The sequence below is a fragment of the Phasianus colchicus genome, chromosome 2, assembly GCF_987193195.1.
Source record: "Phasianus colchicus chromosome 2, bPhaCol1.hap1.1, whole genome shotgun sequence".
NCBI lineage: Eukaryota > Metazoa > Chordata > Aves > Galliformes > Phasianidae > Phasianus > Phasianus colchicus.
This window is the reverse complement of record NC_143437.1, coordinates 29,343,961-29,366,137: the sequence shown is the minus strand read 5'-3', so window position 1 is coordinate 29,366,137 and position 22,177 is coordinate 29,343,961. Positions and strand designations below refer to the sequence as shown.

At 34.0% G+C, this 22,177-nt stretch overlaps 1 protein-coding gene across 3 annotated transcripts in view; it reads left to right on the top strand.

The window, feature by feature from the left end:
* Positions 1-22,177, top strand: part of DNAH8 (dynein axonemal heavy chain 8) — a 121,323-nt gene that overhangs the window by 7,708 nt on the left and 91,438 nt on the right. For 2 of the 3 annotated variants that reach the window (XM_031594121.2, XM_090135209.1), the window contains 17 exons: positions 500-676; positions 1,008-1,121; positions 3,342-3,449; positions 5,115-5,216; positions 6,876-7,022; positions 7,738-7,935; positions 8,076-8,152; positions 8,614-8,713; positions 9,471-9,590; positions 10,863-10,998; positions 11,904-12,091; positions 13,045-13,125; positions 16,432-16,548; positions 18,144-18,263; positions 19,010-19,151; positions 20,248-20,357; positions 21,769-21,875. In XM_031594121.2, the coding sequence (XP_031449981.2) occupies positions 500-676; positions 1,008-1,121; positions 3,342-3,449; positions 5,115-5,216; positions 6,876-7,022; positions 7,738-7,935; positions 8,076-8,152; positions 8,614-8,713; positions 9,471-9,590; positions 10,863-10,998; positions 11,904-12,091; positions 13,045-13,125; positions 16,432-16,548; positions 18,144-18,263; positions 19,010-19,151; positions 20,248-20,357; positions 21,769-21,875 (2,144 nt within the window). Of the gene's footprint in view, positions 1-499; positions 677-1,007; positions 1,122-3,341; positions 3,450-5,114; positions 5,217-6,875; positions 7,023-7,737; positions 7,936-8,075; positions 8,153-8,613; positions 8,714-9,470; positions 9,591-10,862; positions 10,999-11,903; positions 12,092-13,044; positions 13,126-16,431; positions 16,549-18,143; positions 18,264-19,009; positions 19,152-20,247; positions 20,358-21,768; positions 21,876-22,177 lie in introns of those variants that run through there. The other variant, XM_090135210.1, reaches the window with a different exon arrangement.

Sequence of the window (22,177 nt, the reverse complement as noted above, 5' to 3'; positions counted from 1 at the left end):
TTTGTTATAATATAGAATCGGTGTAAATTGGGACATAGAAGTGCATATTATGTTCATTGTATGCAACTCACCAGAACAAAAATGTCAAGGAATTGTAGAAATATCTGGCTATATGAATATGTACATGCAGGTGAGTACGTTTATGCATTTACATCTGGTGTTTATTGCACTTATTAAATAACTGTTCCATTTTTACCATTTTTTTTTCCTCCAAAAGTGAGTGTATTTCAAATTCTTATTAAATAAAAAACGTGCTGAGATCCACCGAATTTTAACAACGGGTGAACATATACATTGGTTACCTTGACTTCAGTATAAGAATACCATTAATCACCATTCTGAATTAGGATTCTTTTCCAAATCAGAACAGTTTTCAAGTGTCAATAAAAACAAGCTTGTTCATTTTAAGTTAGTATCCTCAGAATATTTCTTCTTCATAACAATTTGTCTATTCAAAGCTAAAACAGTTTTTTATTTTCTTTTTCCAATTTGATTGCAGGTTCTGATTGAGAGTCAGCAGATGAGGAAGGAAGCTGATAATTCTGGTCCACTGACTGAATTAGAGCACTGGAAATGTATGTCTGCTAAATTTAATTCCATTATTGAGCAGATCAAAGGATCAGACTGCAGAACTGTCATTAATATTCTGAATATTGGACATTCTAACCTACTAAAGGTAATTTTTTTTTTTTTCCCTTTTTAGTAGACAAAACTTTATATATAAATTTATATATTTATATATATGAGAGATTTTCTGAGGAGAATTAGGAGGGGAAAATTTAGATATGTTGCTAGCGTGCTTGATGTAGAAAGAGAAGAAGATATTATAGATACTGGCCAACAAAATAATTTTTTAAAAATCCTAGTTGTAATCAACTTGCATTACTTGTTTTGATGGTGCCTTTAAAAAACAGTTTTCCAAGATTTGCTTCGAAGCACGTCAGTGCAAGTTAAAAGAAATAGTTTGTTATCCATGAAGTCTTTTCACAGTAAACTTTTTTGTCTAGATGTGGCAAGAGCTAGATGCCAGAATCACAGATGCTGCAAATGAATCAAAAGATAACGTGAAATATTTATGCACGCTTGAAAAAGTTTGTCAGCCTCTTTATGACTATGAAATTGTAAGTATACCTTTCATTATTCGCTAAGCAAAGTTCAGTTATTTATTTAAAATGTCCATTAAAAAAAATCAGGATAAAAGGAATCTTCTTTGTGTTTGTTTACATGTATTTATTTTCTTTAAACATCTGTCTAGCTAAACTTATAACCAAAGTAAAACATTATTTTATTAGAAATATATTTATAAATGTTTTATCAATAAGCAAATACATGTGATTGCCTAGTTAGTCATCTGTCAATATTATTTTAAAATGAGCCAAAAATACTGATTTACAGTGCAAGAATCTCAAAATACCTATTTCACTGAAAATTCCATATGCCGATTAATATTACACAAATGTAACCAAAGTGCCAGAATTTCAGTTATATAAAAAATAATGGAAACCTAATGAGGCCCTAAATGCTTCTTGCAGGGTAAAATCATATTTTGATACTGAAAATTTTGTTAGCTGCTTCTATTTATAGAAATTACAGTTAGGCAGAACTTAAATGTTAGGTTGTTCGTGTTGTGCTAATTAAGTAAAAGATATTAAATTTAATTTTTACCATTAATTATTATAGTAAGTACATATTTGTAAGGGCTGTTGCAGGATAAGGTGGAAAGAAGAAATAGCCTAGGGAAGAGGTGTTTCTTCCATTCTTTTTTCTAGTCCTCTCCGTTTTGATCCTACATGATTCCTGTCCTCCACCAGAAAGTGTTGCATATTTTTCATAAGTTCTGGCAACTTAGTATCCTAATTCAAGTTTTAACTGAGGGGAAGCAAAAACAAACAGCAACCCCACCAAACAAACACGAAAACAAAACAACAAAAGTGTAGAAGGGCAGAAAAGGGGATTAAGCAGCTTATCTTCCTCAGTCCTTCCGTCTATCGCTAGAGGGTGCCAGGTACCAGGGAATAAAAGACATAATCACGCGTGTATCAGACTTAAACTGTTTCGTAGGAGTTACTAAAATAATCTAACTTAAATACATTTGTGAGTAGGGCCCATTAAAGAGTTTGTTAGTTTACTAACATGAGAGAATTAGCTTCGTTCTTTATTTAATCAGGAACACTTTGCATAAATCTGAACTTCTGTTCTCTCCCTACTGTGGGAAGGGCTTAGTGAGGAGCTTAGTGCTGCTTAGCTGGTTGCTGGGTTAAATCACAACAGATGAACTTTTTAAACTGCTCGTTTGGGTAATTTTTTTCAGTGTTGCTGTGCTATTGAATTTCATATCTCCATGAAGGAAGTACAAATAATTTGCTGCTAGCTGTGACTCATGAGTAAAGAATGTTATAGACATCAAATAAATAAATATTTTTCTCATTAAGTAGATAGTATTCCTCCAGTGGTCATATATGTTTTGCATGCTTCCCGTGCTTATAGTTAAGTAACTTTTTTCTAACAGAACCCTTTTACTAGTGCTTAGTTGACAAATGAGAAAGTCCTATCCTGTAACCTTCCCTAGAAGACAGTGTCACATGTGATATGACTTGTGTTACATTTGTAAGAGAAGCCTGGGCCTATTTGATATTTGCTAAGTAATTACTATTTTTCAGTAGTGTCTGGATATTATTTATGAATAGATTTCTTTTGCCCTTTTTTTTTTTTTCTTTGAACAAAGTATTTTGGAAGTGGTTCAGTGACTGAACAGCAGTAACGTGGTCACTAGTTTTAATGATATGAACAGTGATTTTGTGAAATGTGTATAGGATTTTGATCTTTTATATGACTAACACTCATTAATAAAATTAATACTGTGACAATTATGACTTTTGTGGAATCTCTGAATGAAACATTTTATGCGATGATTATTTTTACAGTGTAAGTGTGTAGAATACATTTAACAGCTGTACTTGAAGAAAAACAAAAACATTAATCATGAACAACCACTGTCAGCTGCCAGAAGAATACTTTCTTTTGTGCCAAAAAATGCAACCTGTACTTCTGGATTCAGTGTTCAGTTATGGACATCAAAATAACATTAAAAATATTCATAGGGATCTCTTTCTCTGACCAAATAATCTGAGAGTTTTACTTTGTATTAGTTGAGATTCCTCTGAAAATGTGTTGAGTGTGATTAGATTTTTTGACAAGAAACTTTTTTGTATGATTCAATGACATTTTAAAGATTGCTTAATGTGATTTAGGCAAAAATTTAATTTAGATATTGTCAATATAATAAAAATAGATTTGCTAGCAATAGAAAATAAAGTTTCTTCTCAAAACTCTGCTTTAAGGTGTCAATGAGAAATGGAATACCAAACTTGATAAATGCTATTCGAATGATTCACAGTGTTTCAAGATATTACAATACATCTGAAAGAATGACATCTTTGTTTATAAAGGTAAATATATTAAGCTTAATAATGTTCAGTGTAAAATCTATGAGGTTTTTTTGCTGAAAAATATGAGATACTTGATTTGTTTAAATTAGAAGGACAGTTGTTAAAAATGGGTGACAAATAGTAGGTGTATGTAAGGCGAAGGAAGGGAAGCCTTTTGATCAAGAGCTGTTTGAATTTAGAGTAGAAACATCTTTTGGAATGAACTTTATTATTCTTGGTTCAGCAAAACTGAATTTTTCTTCTTAATTGTCAGGATCTGAATTAATCTCATCTGTTGCTTGCTAAATGAAAATGAGAAGTTAATGCTTCATCTGTGATGTTATATTACTGCTTAAAATTCTTAGAGGTTTCTATAGATCTTACATTTTCACCTTGAGATGACTATTTTTACAATGTAAAACTTGCTGCAGTTTTCCAATTCATTGCTTAATTGCACAGTTCTGATATAGATATGCAAATATGAATTGTAAGGTACGAATTATGTAGAAGACAAAAGTTAATTTCTGTGGGAATGAACTGCAGGATGAGAAGAAAGTATTTGCTTTTGCAGGGGGTAAATTCATTCTCTCCCTTGGGGAGACATGATTGTATCAGATGCCACCTCATTTCCAAGTTCACTATGAATTTGCTGTCACTAAGAGCTTTGAAAACAGCTGAAAACATATGGGCAAATGTCATAATTCAGCTGAGCATTCAGCTAGCATTTTTATTTGTGTACTTCTTCAAGAACTTGGAATGCTAGTGAGATTTGAACCCTCTCCCCATGTCTATAATTGGTAAGACCTTTGGCTCTCTGGCAGCCTATTTCTTTTGTTGCCAGCAGGTGTGGTTTTTCTGTTAGCTATTGTTTCCAGTAAGCGTGTAGGAGACATTGATAGTGGACCTCAATGCATAACTTTCTTTAAAAGCAAAAACAACCCAGGATATAATATAGACTTTTCAATTTGATTTGAACTAGAAGATTAAGAAAGCCTTTTCTGAGGCTATCTCTGTCTATTACTTGAGCTGTTTTTTATACTTCAGTTGTTAGATATGGATTATGGAACAACATTTACATTTGACTGGTCAATAATTGGTTTTTAGATTTTTGTGTATTGACACTCGTTAGTGTCTATTAATGATCTAAGGGATTAAGTATTTCACTACAGAGGCTAGTTTACAGACAGACTAGTTATGTGAAGCTATGAAACAACAAGGAGAAATTCTATTCCAATCTAAGCTTTTTTCATCAAAGCTCAAGTGTTCATCCCTTACTGAATGCTTCCATTTAAAGATCATCAGAGGAGATACTGGAGATCCTGCCTATAGCCTTAGCACTTATGTAAGTGAAGAATAATTAGGATGAAGGTTACTTTGTTATTGAATTGTCTTTGTTCATGTGTTTAGTGACATTCTGGTTTTTATGCATATATATTGCTATTCTTATGAATTCTATGTACATAAGTACTTCTTGTGACTTGAGCTTCTGGGGATGTTTTAAGACATTCTATAAAGCGTTTTTCTTTTATGCTGCATGTATTGTTCTGCCATTATTATTCCCACAAGTAAAATTCATTCAAACTCTGATAGTACTAATACATGCAAGTGGGAATTTTTACACATTCTGTGGAAAAGGCAAATTTTCTTCTGAGGTTGAAACCTAATTGTTTCATCTGTCTACAATAGGTTACAAATCAAATGGTTGCGACGTGTAGAGCATACATTACCGATGGTGGCTTATCTCATGTATGGGACCAAGAGACACCAATAATTATTGAAAAAATTAAGGTTTGTATTTTGGTATTTCTGTTATTTTTCTATTAAACCTATTGATTACTTATTGATGTGCATGAGGAAGTTCATATCAATTTGTATCAAGTACTTTACCCCTCTGCTAATTTATTTCATGCTGCTTTGATTGTTTTCTCATTTCTTAACCCACTAGTATTTGTTGAAATTAGAATAGCTTCATTTTCATCAGCTTTTTCCATCACTGACTTTGGAATTGGCATCTTCACCATATCTGTGAACAAGAAATCTTATGATCCTGTGTGACCCATGTTCTTCCCTGCTGACAATCTCGGATATGGTGCCATCTTCCTCTGCAATAGGAAACTGCATTTGAACAGGCTTCCCTGTGTTACAGTAACTCCTTCCAATTCCAGACTTCCTTGCCCATGAAGGTTCAATGGTAATAGAGTTTTCATCTTCCTCAGGTGATGGTGGCATAGTAAGACCAAATTAAGCACATTCAGTGTGCCATGACAAAAGCTGAGGGGTACTGATTTCCATTATAGATTCTATTTCCACCATCTATAACGGACCTCAGCTATTGACTTGCTACCTTACCCAGAAATGCATATGTATTGGCTTTATATGGCAAAGTTATGGGTAGTTTCAAAAGGATTAAGGAGTGGCTACAGTGAGAAGACACCAGAAGCTGCCCCATCTTGGATAGAGCCAATTTCAGCTGACCTGCTAGTCAAACCTGAGCCAATGAGTGATTCTGGTTGTGCCTCTGTGCTATTTAAGAAAGGATAACAAAAATGCTGTGCAACAGCTGTGAGAGAGGGAGGAGATAAGAAAAAATGAGAGATTGCTCTGCAGGCACCAAGGCCAGTGAAGAAGGAGAGAGAGGAGATGCTCCAGGTACCAGTATAGGCTACTGACTGTAGTCAGTGGAAAAGACTCTGGTGACAGAGGTGGTTTCCCTGCAGCCTGTGGAGAGCCATAGTGGAGCCGGTGGTTGTTGCCCAAATAAAGCTGCTTCCCATGGAGACCCTATGCAGGTTTTCCTGAACTTTGTAGAAAGGTCCCATGCTGAAGAGTTCTTGAACTGCAGCCAGTGGGAAGTCCACACTGGATCAGTTTGTGAAGGACTGCGTCATGTGGAAAGGCCTCCATGGTGGAAGAGCAGAGGAAGAGTGCAAGGAGGAAGGAGCAGACAAGACAAACTATTATAAGCAGACCACTGCTGACCAAATGGACTCCATCTCCCTGTGCTACTTGATGGAGAGTGGGTAGAACAAGTAAAATTGAAATTGAGCCAGGAAAGAAGAGGTGTAGGAGAATTGTATTTTTTTTTTTAAAGTTTGCTTTTACTTCTCATTGCTCTTCTCCATTATTAATTGGCAATAAATTAATGTTACTGTCCTCTAAAGCGCTCTTTATTTTTCACTTCACCTAAAGCTTTCCTGTTGTATTTTTGATGACTCATTTCCCATTGTTGTGTCTTTCACTGGACTGTACAGCCGTATGATTATATACTGCAAATACTTGCTAGGAATACTAAAACAAAACAATTGTATGTAAGCCATTACTGCATGGTGACTGAAACTAGACTCAGTGATAATTAACCACTTTGGAATAACAGTGAATTTTGATTCTCTTATTTTTTACATATGAGTGTAGCTTAAAGAATGTGATATTTATTTCTTCCCTTTTTAGGACTGCATTTTCCTACTGAAAGAGTATCAGAGATGCTTTCAAGAAACAAAGCAAGAAATTCTGGAAAATTTAGGAGAAAAATCATTTGAAGTATCTGAAATGTACATTTTTGGGAAATCTGAAGCTTTTTGTAGGAGATTAGAAAAAGTGAGTAAATTATGTGTTTTTATTGTCAGTACAGAAGTAGGACTCCTCCAGAGAACAGTTGACAAAGCAGACTGAACTTTACATGCTCTTAATAGAAGTGTGGAAGAGATTTTAACTTTTCTTTTGAGAGAAGTTTGTCACTTCCACAGAGTAAGTAAGCTGAATATTTTAGACAATTACCTTGCAATGTTCTACTAAATTTGTCAATTTTTCTGTGTTAACTAGGTGAATTATCTCCATTAATCTAGATATACATTGCTATTTTTGGAGGTTTAGAGTAACATGAAGAATACCAAACTTTTATTATGTGAACAGTGACCTAAGTCATTAAAAACTCCTGTTAATGCTAAGCAGTTCTTCAGATGATTCTGCTGCTTGCTGCAATCTTAACATTTATCTTGCTAACCTAATGAAAGGACTTTAACATCTACAGGGTTTGCACGGAACAGATAATAGGTGTTTCTGGATGCAGAATAGAGTGATACCAGTAGTAATAGAGTAGTGGGGTATACATCATGTTCTGAATACATGTTCTCTGTACACGTCATGTTTGAAATCTGTATGACTCTACTTAACCTAACAGTCAAGCATTTCTGAATGCACTAGTTAATTTGAGAGGGCTAGCTATCATTTAGATTATTTCCCTCAGGTTTTAGTTAATAAAGGAGTAAACAAAATATTTATTATGAGCATGATTATAACCTTTATATTTCAGATTACAGAGATGATAAATGTAGTGCAAACCTTTCGTGCACTGAGTATGTCTACCATTGAAGGTATAGACATTATGGCAATAAAATTCAGAAATATCTACCAAAATGTACAAAAGAAACAATACGACATCCTTGATCCAAGAAAAACGGAATTTGAGGTGGATTTTGTGGACTTCATGGCAAAAATTGAAGGTTTAGAGGTAAACAGTATTGCAATTTATGACTTAATTGGTGGAGGATTTCATCACTACTGTCTGAATAGTACTACATTAAGTCATTATCAGACATCAAAATATTACAATATGACTAGAAAAACTGTACTAAATTATATGTCTCTTAGGTACAAATACAAACATTTATGCGAACTTGTTTTGGAAGAATTTTGTCTTCACAACATGCACTCCAGTTACTTCAAAGGTATTGGCAAATATGTTTTAAAAGATCTTAAAGCAACATGAAATTACTGATTAGGTCAATTTAAATAGCATGATTAATTTTGTAACAAAGGACCTAATGAAATTTTTTTCTTTTTTGCTGTTATAAATCATGTTATAAATGATTTATTTACGAGAAAGTTGTATTTTAGATTTCTAATACAAATCGATATATACTTCTGTTTCTTCATTTCATTACAATGTCTTTTGCATGTACAAGTTAATAAAACAAAACAAAGGAAAATGTACGTAAATAAGTAAAGCTAGAGCAGAACTTTTCATGTTGCTCAAACTTGCCCAGGACAACAGCCAAAAAATTGCACAATTCCTAGATCTGCACTTCTTTCATTTTACTTAATATTTATGTATCTCAAAATGGAAAGAAGAAAAATAGAAGAAAATAGTGTTCTATAAATATTTTTATAATATATATTTTTAATACAGATTTCAGAATCTGAGAATGCCATGCCTTCAAGAAGAAGTAATACATACAGTTGCTTGTATTCTTCAACATTATGTAGCAGAACTTGAAGTTATTAAAAAGGTACTTTATTTCTTTGCAGTAAATTTCAAATATTTTAAAATAAGAACAAATACTTTACTATACATAATTTGTATTTATTCTTTCTATTTCAATAACTGACTTCCAGTGCTTAACTAACAAGACTTCTTTTTTTCTATTACAGAAAAGAGGCCTGAGTACATAGAAAAATATGATAGATACATTGCTCTTCCTAGCAAATGTATCATAACACAAATTTAAATTTTGAAGCAAAACCTTTGCTTTTATTACTTCAAGTAAATAAAAAATTATATATGTACCGAAAAAAGTATGTCTGAACATACCTTTTATTTTGTTATTTTATGAGGCCTCTTAAGTTAATTCTCATTTATCTATGTGTATTATCTGATGCTATGATAGTGTAACTAGTTACAAAATGTGGTAAATCATATTTTTGTAATTTTGCATTGGTTACGTAGTATACAATTATAACAGAGTATATGTGAGACTGTTTGCATCATTTAATTTAAACATTTGAAGGAGAATTCCTTTATCATCATTTTATATGTCTGCAAAGGCAACACTTGTATCTGAACTCGATGTCCATATTCCCTTTCTACTCATGTATCATGTTGTAAGCCAGTGAATTTTTCTCTGCGCGCTATCATGTCACTTCGTACAAATTTAATTTGCTTGTAAGAAGATAACTGCGGTAGTGGAGGAAAAACAGTTTAACATTTCAAAAGGCTTTTTGTTTTTTTTTTTTTCTTTCTAATTCATTTATCTAACGATATTGCAGATTTACCAAATTCATAAAGATGACCCCCCTCTTGCACGAAACATGCCACCTGTTGCAGGAAAGATACTGTGGGTGAGACAGCTCTTCAGGAGGATAAATGAGCCAATCAACTATTTCCATGTAAGTTGATGTGAAGAAAAATCAAATGTTATTATTAACAGTGACCTTACTTCAATAGAGGGACCGTATAGTTTCTGGCTATGATGTAAAGACTTCTCATATACTAGATAACCATAGTTTATTTGTATATGAATTGCTATTAAAAGTATATTCTCCACAATAACTACTGTTGTGAATCCAAGCTGTAGTGTTTGTTTGACTTGCATCTTGACTAGCACACCAAGCTGGAAATACACACTGATTTGTTGATGCAACTTTGTTCACCCAAAGTCATATTACACCATTTCAGCCAGTGCTGTTTTTCTGCTTCTGTTTATAATGGCAGTCTGAGGCCCATAAAGTTGGCATACATTTTGTACTTTAATTGAAAACTCACTTTTTCTGTTCTTCTAGTCATGAGGTTTTCTATGGAGAGTAATGTCTATTTACTAAGCCTAAGTAAGTAACTAGGAGTAGCTTAAGGCATAAGTGCGGTCTGCTGGACATCCTGGAGTTGTCTGGTGTATGTATCCTGGTACCACTCAAGGAATTTATTATGCGCATCTTCACAATGACTGCAGTATTGTACTGGTAATCTGATCACAAGTTCCACTGCAGGTAGTCTCTGTACTAGTCCAGGAACAAAGAACTCTATTACTTATCTACTCAACTCTACATTTTCTGTAGAACTTCATATACAATTGAAGGTTTGTACTGGCAAAATAATTCTTGACATTTTTAATCCTAGCAGATTTTTTTCTGTCTTCTGTTGGAATAGTCAGAATCTTGCTACATTAAGATCTGTTATATTTCATGAAACGTTTGAAAGATTCTCCTACAAAGTTTCTAGGGTCTGCTGTTAAATTCTAAGTGAGGGATTTTTTTTCTTGTTTCCTTCATATAAGAAAAGTGATTGCCTAAATATATTCCAAAGAAAAGAAAACTTAAGCATCACATCAGATGTAAGACATTTTAATCAGTAAAAATCACTGATCAATGAAGAAGATTAAAAAAAAAGAAAAATTATTTACCATTCTGTTTTAAGTAGAACCGAGCATCCATTTCACTTGAAATTACAGATGTGTAACTTTTACATATAATATATAATTACTCTACAAGTTCATATTGACTTCACTGTCCTGCAAAATTGAGTCATAAGTACAATTTTTAGGAACTCTGTAATTATAATCTGTAGTAACTTAAATGAGGTGTGGTCAGTTAAATTGAGAAAAACTCAAATAGGTTGAATGTCTTTTGGTACAATTTTAATTTGAATGTTCCCTGTTTTAATAGAAAAATTCAAATATCTTGACAAGTCCAGAGGGTAAAGCAGTTGTTCGATTATACAATAGAGTTGCGTATGTCTTGGTGCAATTTGAGGTAGTCTATCACAGTGCGTGGATGAAGGAAATTTCAGAATTACAATATCGTAAGTAATTGAAATTGTAATTGGCTTCTTTTAATCGTTATTGAATTCTAAGTAATGTAAATCAAATTATTTTTAAATTTCATTCACTCTTAAAATATGCAAATTAACGATGATCCAATATGTTGGTCCAATAAAGCAAATTAGTATTCCTTATTTTGACCCAGTGGATTGCAAATTTGGTACACTTTTTGACAGATAACTCGAAGAAATGTACTGAAACAAATTTAATGTCCACAACGCTTTATTTCTGTGTTCATATTCTCTGTGTATACTGTTTAAGAAATCCTTATATTTCATTTCCACTGTAGTAACTTATATATTTGAAGTATCACAGTCCCTCTCAGGACAAGTATAGCTTTATGACTGGGAGAAAAATATTTTATGATGAAGTAAGTGTTGGCTTCTTTAGTACATTTTTGCATGTAAATTGTAGACACTTCGTGGCTTCAAATCTACAAAAAGATCTATAAGAATAAAGTATTAATTTTGTGGAATCCCACACTTAACAGATATTTATACTTTTAATTTGAGATGTTTGAAATATTATTATCTGAGTATTTATGTTTTGAATGAACAAATTCCTGTAAGATACTGAGCGTCTCCTAAAAGTTTTCCATTTCTTTAGAAAACTGTATGTTCATAATAAAAAACTCAAACCAAGAAAAAAAAATACCACAAATAATACTATCTCTGATGCTTGCTTTGTTCATGATGATATGGAGTTTATATAGCGAAAACTGAATATGGTGTGTTGTTTGCACATATTCTCATCTGAAAGTTGTGTAAAGCTACTTCACAAATAACCACATATATTTAATCACTCTGTAGTAATGTTAGAAATTTGTGTTTGGTAATAACTGAAACATTTTTTTGTCTTAGAAACTGATATAAAAATGTCTTTACAGCCTTACAAACCACAGTGCTTGTACGTCATCCTCAAACTGGACAGTTCCTGGTTAATTTTGATCCCCAGATTCCAGAGATAGTTCGAGAGACCAAATGTATGATAAAGTTGGGTTTGGAAGTGCCAGAACAAGCCAAAAAGATAGCAAAAGTAGAAAGTAAACTGAAGTCAAACAAGTTGCATTTAGAGGTAATTTTAAAAATTGTTTTTACTTTTGGAGAAAAACAAGTATCAGTTTTTCTAAGGTTAATCATTTTGATCCTTATTATCCTTTGGTAAAAAGTAAAATTTATTTATCAGGATAGATTAAAATGAATCAGTTCAATAACTGTACGTTTTCCTTAAATCGTCACTAGTGTTTAGCTATATGCAGATTTAGACAATAATTTAGCAAATAACTTAATCTCAAGTATTTGTAAAACAAACAAAAAACCTCCAAAACTAAACAACAAAGCGGCAACAACAAAACTTGTCTGCAGAGAAGAATGTGAAAACTGGAAATGAGGTAAATCAGTGGAATGTGCAGGTGGACGTAGAGGATTTCATTTTAAATACCTGCACTGTGTGCTATTTGATATTTATTGTACCTTGTGGTGCGTTAAATGTATTCTGGTGATGAAGCAATTAAACCTATCCAAAATGCATTCACTCTTTGAAAATCTTTGAAAAGCAGTGCAGCAGAATTGAAGTTTGGAACACTGTATTTGGAAGATATGATGAGCATATCATATCATAACGTGAAGAACTTTACAGACTATCTGTGAGAGAAGTCAAGTGTCTTCTATCTTTTTCAGTATTTACCACATGTAATACTCAGTTTCAAGAGGGTATTGCAAGTTGTGATCACTACACTTCAAACGGTCTTTAGCTTTAGAGAAAGATCATACTTTGTGCAGTCAGTTTTATTACCTTACAGATATGGTGTACATAGCTATGGAATGCCAGTAAAAAATACTACTATTTTTTTTTTCAAGAATAGCCCTACACTGTCTTCCTTGTTATTTTGGGGGTTCTTTTGCTTGGTTTGTTTACTTTTTGATTTTTTTTCCTTGATGATTTGATTACAAAACAAGTTGTTTACATCACTGAAGAAAGCACTTAAAATGTTCCTTTTGATGCTACCCTTTCCTAATAATTTACAGGGTCTTCTCCAATATTATGAAGATTTATGTCAAGACACACGAACCATTTTCGTAAATCTAATGGCACCAAAAATGCAAAAGGTTGGTATCCCTAAATGCACTTCAGGACACTTCAGAAGAATTTAGAGTAACGTAATAATGGTTTACAATTTAAAAATATTTAGAGTGATCTGTAGGTCGAATACTCATGAATTTTGCTGAAACCTTCAAGACCAAAAATTTGCTCTTTGTATCCCTCAGACAATAATGCTCAAATACTATGTATTTTAATATGTATTGAGAATAATCTCAATGTCTTTGAGATATAAACCAATAGAACAAAGAATACAGACTTTGTGGGTATATTTGTCTATGCAAGTCTGTCTTTGACATGGAGATACATTATCACTCCTTTCATATATTTCATTTAGCTGAAATACTAAATGTTGTGATCTTTGGAGATAATTATTAGCCTTGTGCATCGAGTCATTCAATTCACTGATATAGAAAAATTGAGACCATGGGAAATATGATTATACTGTGGAAGGAATCATATACTTATGTATGTATTTAAGGGAAAACTTGGGAAAAGAGAATGACCACTACTGTACAAACAATAGAAGGCAAAAATGTTTTTGGAGACAGAAGTCTTCACTGCTTACAAAGGTGTAAAAAAAAGAACTAATCCAAAACTGAAATGAGCAAGTCTAAACTTTTTTTAGATGGGCTAAGTTGATTATCAATAATAGCATCATCCCCACATTGTGGAGTTAAATACTTTGCACAAAAGCACTAAAAAAAAACCAAAAAACAAAACAAAAAAACCAAACACTAAAATTCAAATCCATTTGGATGATAGAAAAAGCTTTATTTGCAGATAGCTGTGTGTCTGTACAAGTTGAATTGTGTTTTCAGTCTGTGATTTTGATTGACAAAAAGAAGCATTAGAATGGAATGTGTAGAGTCCTACTTCATAAATGTCAAGCTGAAAGAGTAGGCATGATAGATGACTATTCGAAATTAACCATGAGTGAAACTAACTCCAAATTTTTCAGTAATATAAGCAAAACAAAATTTTTGTCACTTCAGAGATTATGGAGATGACAAAATTTTAAATTGTGGTGGCTTTACACCACAGCATCAATGAGAAGTTTTGAAATAATAAGCAAAAGTTTCAGGAGGGCTCTACGGAAGAGGCTGAAAAGGTTGATTTTCAAGGTTTGGAGATCATATAGAACTTCTTTTCCTCAGAGTTTCATCTCCATAGATGTTCCAGGATAAAAATAAAGGACCTTCATGTATCTCAGTGACAGGAAAAGGAACTGATTTCAGCTGTATGCTGAACATTTTGGAGGTGACAAGTACAGAAGAAACAGACCATAGGAAACCAAGAATTTAGCAAGGGAAATGATAAGGAAGAGAAATGTGTGTAGTGGTGTTTTTTTTTTTGTTTATTTGTTTTTGTTTTGTTTTTTAAATGTCGATGAGTCTATAATAAAAGGTTTGGCAACTGGCTCAGCAAGAGTGTGCCCTGCTACCCAGGATGACAAACTGCATTTTGGGATGCATTAAACACAGCCAGCTGTTCAAAAGAGATAATTTTCCTGCTGTATTTAATGTTCGTGTGGCCTCACCTTGAATACTGTGTGAAGTGCTGGGCACCACAATATAAAATGATATTAAGGTAATTGAAAATGTTTAGAGAAGGAGAACAAAACTGGTAAAAGCTCTGGAAGGCATGTCTGATGAGATGAGACTGAATACTTATTTTGTTTAGTTTGGAGAAAAGGAGTCTGAAGTGCGTGACAGTGGCACAAAGCTGTACCAAAAGAGATTCAGACTGGACATTAGGAAACTTGTGTCTACCAGGAGTGTAGTCTAACTCTGGAATAGCTTCCTAGAGAGGTGGTTCATGATCTATGTCTGTCAGTGTTCAAGAGGCATTTGGACAGTGCGTTCATTAATATGCTATAACTTTTCATTAGCCTAAAGAGGTCAGGTGGTTGGAATAGATGACATTTCAAGGTCCATTTCAACTGAACTAATCTATATTTTTCTAAAGTTTGGAGTGGAAAAACAAAATTCTAAATGGCAAGAATGGAAGATGTCTTTAGATTAAGTGTGAGATTGGAAAGCAAATAATCTCGGCCCTCAGAGGGGACTTCAACCACCCTGATATCTGTTGGAAGTAAAACACAGCAGATCACCAACAATCAAAGTGGTTCCTGGTACAGGAACTCAAGGATGGCCTCAGCAACAGTAGCTACGAAATAGTGGATTTGAAGATTCTTAGGGCATCCAAGAGGGTGTGCAGCAAGTTTGCTGCTCTGGACTTCAGGAGAACAGACTTTGATTGACCTCTGCAGGGAACTGCTTGGCAGGGATAAAGCCCTGAAGGGAAGAGGAGTCCAAGAAAGCTGATCAGTATTAAAGGACCATCTCCTCCAAGCCCAGAAACAATGCACCCCAAGAAAAAGGAAGGCAGGCAAGGATGCCAGGGGATCTCTGTGGATAAACAAAGAGCTCCTGAACTTATTTTGGTGCAAGAAAAGCATATAGGGAGTGGAAGCAGGAATGGGTTACCTTGGAGGACTATGAAGAAGTTGTCTGAGCAGCCAGAGGTCAGGTTAGGAAAGCTAGAACCCATACAGCATTAAATCTATCCAGGGAAATAAAGGAGAACAAGAAGAAATTATTCTACAGGTATATCTGTGATCAAAGGAAGGCCAGGGAAGATGTGGGCCATCTCCAGAAGGAAACTGGGGACCTGGTTGCGAGTGCCATGGAGAAAGCTGAGGTACTCAGTGACGACTTTGCCTGTGTCTTCACTGGCAAGGGCTCTAGCCAAACTACCAAAGTTGTGAAAAGCAAAGGTAAGAATTGGGAAGGTAAGCCCACTGTAAGTGAAGATCAGGTTTGAGACAATCTAAAGAACCTGAAGGTACACAAATCCACAGGAACCCATGTGATCCTTCCACAGTTCCTGAGGGAATTGGCTGATTAAGTTGTGAAACTGCTATACATCATATTTGAAAGGTCATGGTAGTCTTGTGAACTTCCCACTGACTGGAAAAGTAGAAACATTAAACATTAATCCCACTTTCAAGATGGGAAAAAAAGAAGATCCAGAGAAATACACATATATTTTTTTTTAACTTGTGACAACCACCAGAAGATCCTATCCAGGAGAACAGAAAGAAGAAGATCTTTGCTAGGCATGTGCATTTACCAGTTGTGAACAGAGGCTGTAGTATGTGCTATCCTTCTCTCATTGAAAATTTGTAAGCTTCTCTACAAAACTTACACAGCTCTTTACCTCATCAGTGACATTAGTGATTCTAATAATAATAGTATTTGTTTTATATTTCTCATTTTAAAATAACCCATTAAATATGTTTTTATGCTTAGATGGAAGCTGTGCTGAGGCAAGGACTTACTATGTTGACTTGGTCATCAGTGACACTGGACAGTTTCTTTCAAGAAGCTGATGAAGTTCTGTGTATGTTTAAACAATTTTTGAAAAAGGTATGCTTTTGATCACTACCTGATTGAAATGCTGTTTTAGAGAATTTATTCCAAGTAGACTGCTCCTCATATTGCATATTAATGTAGGTTTACCACTTGAAACATTGTAATTTTTTTTTGTTTTAAAAGTATGTTTTGTGGTTTTTTTGGACTCAATGATTCTCTCCCACAATTACTCTCATATGCACGATCTTTTCTTCTGTTCTTTCAGTACAGTGTATTTCCACTTCTTGTCTTCAAATTCTGACTGTTACGATAATTTTAAAATACTTTTTTTTTGAGCGTTTGTTCATGAGTGCAGCTGCAGAGAAGATACCTCTATGCAAAGGCTGACCAGTAAAGGAACAGTAGTGTTAACAGCATTCATAGTAGACATGCTATGAAACTGTCTTGTGCAGTTCACAAGATAATGGAAGGAAGCATACTTTCCCTTTACATTTCTCTGTGTGATGAATCTATGTTTTTTTTTCCTTAGTGACTGACAAAGAATTTTTAATTTCTTCTAACATACTTGAAGACCTGTATTAATGCTTCTTCTACTTGGTGATTAGATGGTATTTCTGGCTTAGCTGGTGAACTGTATGGCTATGATATCTCTTCATAGCATTGCAAATTGTATTTTCTGTTATAGAAGATTGCTAGTTTGGGAATCTTGTGTTCCTCTGTAAGTCCAGTATAGGTAACATAATGGAATAAGACTTCTCTTTTATTCTAGTAGAATAAAATAAATTTATTATAAATAAATAAATAAATTTAAATAAAGAAGTTACTCTGAAGTAATGGGACCACGTTCTGATAAGGTTATCAAAGCATAGGAGGTAGTTCTTTCTGGTGTTACTCATTCATCTCCTCTCCAAGACTTATCAGCTGAAAAAACTAGCAACAGAAAATCATTCAGAAATTAAATCATTGCTGTTGTAGTGTAGAAGTAATCTCAAGATGAATTTCAAAATATAATGCTAATGACCAGAAATCTGTGAAGAAACAGATGAAAGCACCAGATTACTGTAAAGATTTCACTCTCTCCAGCATTCGTATGTCTCAGTTTTCCAACATGCAACATTCCCACCATTCCTAGACAGATGTGTATAAACTACAAGATGTTGTTTTTAGCAAGCTGTCTAAAACAAAACTCTGCACAGTAATAATTTTTTTTAAAGTTGTTTTATCATACTGTACAAGATGTAAATATATACATTCTTACTAATTTCCCCTTATAATTATAGAAGATAATTCACAGGTTTTTTTTTGTTTTGTTTTGTTTTTTTTTTTTAAAGACTATATTTAGCCACTGTAAATATTCCTTAAACTGCCATAACTCGGGGGGCATTGTTTTGCTTCCTTTTTTAAACATGTTTCTTTTGTCTTAAGACAAAGTTTGCACTTTTACTTCAGCTGTTTTTTAATTGTTTTTTTTTTTTTCCTGCTATCATGCACTTTCTCAGAGATTTTCTTAATTTTTAAATGGTAGAGAGAGAGAATTTTTTAATCTCTGCAAAATATTATATTGCAGTATTATCTGTTAGAACTCCCTAGAGGAACAGATTATGTTTAGCACATAGATGTATGGTACTAATGTGATCTTCTCCTTCTAGGTAAATGATATATGTGAAGTACGGATTGACTTAATATTAAAAGAAATATCAAATACTCTTTTAATTTTGTTACCAGTAAATGGTCCTGTCAAAGTAGAGGATATGTTGACCTCTAATGAGGTATGTGGTGCTCTATATACATGAACAAAAATTCTTGATTCTGTTAGAAGCAGTGCCTTAGTAAATTGATACTTAGGTATTGGAGGTACTTACACTGTACTATTGCTTATATAATTTTATTGCACATATGATTTTATTTATTTAACTGCTTTATATAGTTGTTATGTTTTTTTTTTTTATTTTGTATGAAGATATTTGGACGTATATGTGGACTTTTTTAATTTTTACTTTTTTTTCCAAACTGTTGCTTCTTTTTTTTTTTTTTTTTGAGAAGGTTAAAAATACTTTCCAAAAAGTATGTTTGAGAATTTGAAAGTGCTCTTGACTTCAAATGAGACTTTTTAACTTTTAATGCAGGTAAATAAAATCATAAAGATTAGTCAAAAGGGTTTATTTGAAATACACCAGATTCAGATTTTGACCTTCCTTCAGTATTCAGTGATTTCTTCCAGCCTTTAAAAATGCCATCACATTTTTAAAATTTTGGAAAAAAAAATCATTAAAATATAATATAGTTGAAAGTTTTGCAAATACAATAAGGATTTTGGTTTTAGTTTCTCAGGTTTCTCCGTTTGTTTGTTTTTTTCCTCAAAATGTTGCTCTTTCGTTGAAATGAATTCTTTCCTTGATGTAGTTTCTGTCTGAAGGTTGTAATATTCATGGAGAACCAAATAATTTCCTGAAAGGGAACAATGAAAATATTATTAGTGGTACTAAGATAATTCCTTTATATTTTTGCTTAACAGACCTATACTAAAAAATGTGCTGAATTATTGAACCACAAAAGTATGAATATTGAAGATGCTGTTCATGACCTAATCTCTGTATTTGAAAATAATTATGAAATTAAGCATTCTAAGAAAGCCCCCAAAAAGCAGGCACAACCAGGTAGGTAATTATGATTGTTTGATTTATTTTTTTCCTGTAGATTTAACTAGTACATATCAAAATGGAATTGTTTTAGTTAATTTTCTTGTGTTTTCTTCTTTTGGCCATGGTTTCACCTAGGTCACCCTTCTGCATTCATTAATGGCTCCTATGTTAAGTCACTAGTTTATGAAATATACATGCAATTCGTTATTGGTGGAGTTTCTAGAATTAAACTCGGTCCTGTTTAGGTTTACCAAGATACTCTTTTAGTATTCTGCTGTTCTTGTAACTTTACAGTTCCTTTTCTCCTACTTGTTCTTTTCTTTTCTACATTTTGTTCAGCTTTTTTCAAACTTCTTATTTTCTTTAAGTGAAATATATTGTTGTCTTTTCAGCTACACTTATTACTGCCTATCTCTTAGCAACTTTTCTGTCACAGTGGTATTTTATCATAATATCACTGCACCCTATACAAAAAACAATTTCTACTGGCTAGTCAATTTAATTAGTGCAGTCAACTGACCATTAGTTTTTAGTACAAGGCTCACTGTTGATCCATGTATCTGGAACACACTGCTCTGGGGTGTGCTGCAAAGATTTTTAGAGGTCCTGTAGCATTGCATTTGTAGGTTTTTTTTCAACAACAATATGTATTTTGAAGTTTAATCAGTAAGGGACCTCCTTTTTTTTTAGCCAGGATTTTTTCCTTCTGTGTTCAGTTTCTTTCAGGTATAGAGGCGTGGGTTAGCACTCCAGGTAGTTAAAAATCATATAACTGGGACAAAAAATCTGATGAAAAGAGGCTCCTCTGTACGTTGCTAAATAGTTTATATTGATTTTTGGCCTCTTCCAGCTGATATATTCATGTTCTTCTACCTGTCTTTACACACACATTTGTACTGTATGACATTTGTTAGCGTGAAGCTTGTAAGCTGACCTCTTAACCAGGTCCTATAAAATTATATGAAAGACATCCAGTTAGCTGATCCAGTTACTACTAAAATTGATAGCAATATTGCTTTGACTTTAAAGAGGTGGGGGGACTGTGTGTGTCAAAGTAGGACAAATATTTCAGTTAAAAAAAAAAATGCATTTGTATATATGTATTTTACAGGAAAAGGAAAACATATAATGTTTGAAGGTATTGAAGATGAAGGCAGAGATACTGCAGCTCTACATGGTGATGATAGGAAGGGAAAAGATAAAGAAGATGAGTTTAGAGAGGTATTTTGTGATAAGAAGAGGTTTATTTATTTTTAAGACTGATCAAATTAGTATAATTTAATATCTTGAGGATAAAATTGATATAAATAAGTCCTGAACTGATCCTACGTGGACTTCCTAAAGGCTATAGCTTTCCATGCACTGCTCCAACATTTATGCTATGGGGTGCATCCTTCAGGAGCGAAGTGCTCTGCCACCAGCTCTACAGTACTGTGGGCACCTCCAAAGGCAGCACGTGGAGATTTGCTTTGCATGGTGTCCATTGGCTGCAGAGCGACAGCTTGCTCACCATTGGCCTCCTCTGGACTGCAGGGAACATCTGCTCTGTGCCTGGAGCACCTCCAGCACTTCTTTCTGCACTGACCTTGGTATCTGTAGGGCTGTTTTTCTCACGTTTCTCACTCTTCTAGCTTCTGTGTTGCACAGCAGTTTTTTTCTCTTTCTTAAATCTGCTCTCCTTGAAGCACAGTCAGTGTCACTCAGTGCCTCAACTCTGGCCAGCAATGGGTCTCTTTTTGTAGGAACTGGCTCTGATCTGACATGGGGCAGTGCTGGGCTCTTTTTTGTTTTATGCTTATGTGAAGAGCTGAGCTATGCTTTTCTGAATGCATATGTGACTTCAGCCAGCTCAGTCTTCCAAAAAAGACAAATTGAGATTTCTCAGATATTATACTTTATGTAGGTTGTTCTGAAAGTAATACTTCCTGTTTTATGTCCATGGAAACTACAACAAAGAGCATAATAACACTATTTGATAGAGCAGGTTCTCAGCTACAAAACACTGTTTTTCAACATAGTCACCACTATTAGCTATGTTTTTTCATCAGCAACAAAGAAGAGCCTGCATACCATGCTAATAAACATCTGTAGCAGTGGTGGTGACCAGTTGTTGCTGTTGCCACTGCTAAAATGCACCACCCAGTGCCTCACTGTGGTCACATCCACTGTTTGGTCTCCATAGACAATCAGCATCAATGAATGTCAATGGGTGCCATTTTTTCCACATGGAGAAATTCAGTGACATGCTTTTTTCTCATGCACTTTCATGTCAGATGCCATTGTGTCAGAATGTCCCTCTGCTGCCATCTGTCACATGGCAACAAATTGTTGGAATGGTTCAACCTCTACTCCCGTAACAGCAACATCAGCCTCTAACTTTGTGGCCCAACATGATCAAAAAGGAGGCATTATTGTTGGAGATGCCCTTGTATATTTTTTCATACAGTTTTCACTTACTTATTTTACTTACAAGGTGGTTTCCCACCTAACATCTCCCCTTGTGTTTCTCATGTGGCTTAGATCATAAATTTCCTTAGACTAGAACTATTACATTTGGCCAATATATTTTGAAATAACCTTCAGCTTCCTGTCTGAGTACAATACTAAATGATGTATATTTTTCTCATTACAGAAATGTAAAGAGATGGTTGCCTATTTCAGTCATCAGCTGCTAGATAGTCTCCAGAAAGCTACTCGACTGTCTTTGGATAGTCTTAAAAAACGAATATATGTTTCAAAGTGAGTTGCAAATGCAAGATTTCTTCTGTAGCAGTACCAAATCAAGATCATTATTATTTTTATGTATAATTGTACATATATATCCACACTGAGTGCCTGTGTCATTAGTCAAACAGCTCCTGACCTTTTGCAGATCAAGAAGAACCAGGAGAGCCATCACTCCGCAGCAGTGATGCTTCAGGCTCATACCTTTATGCTTTATGTCTTTAGGTTGTTAGTTATATCCTATGCTTTTTTTGTCCCCTACATTTATTTCCCCTTGGCCTGCACCCTTTTGATTTTGTTCTTCTATATTTTCCTTG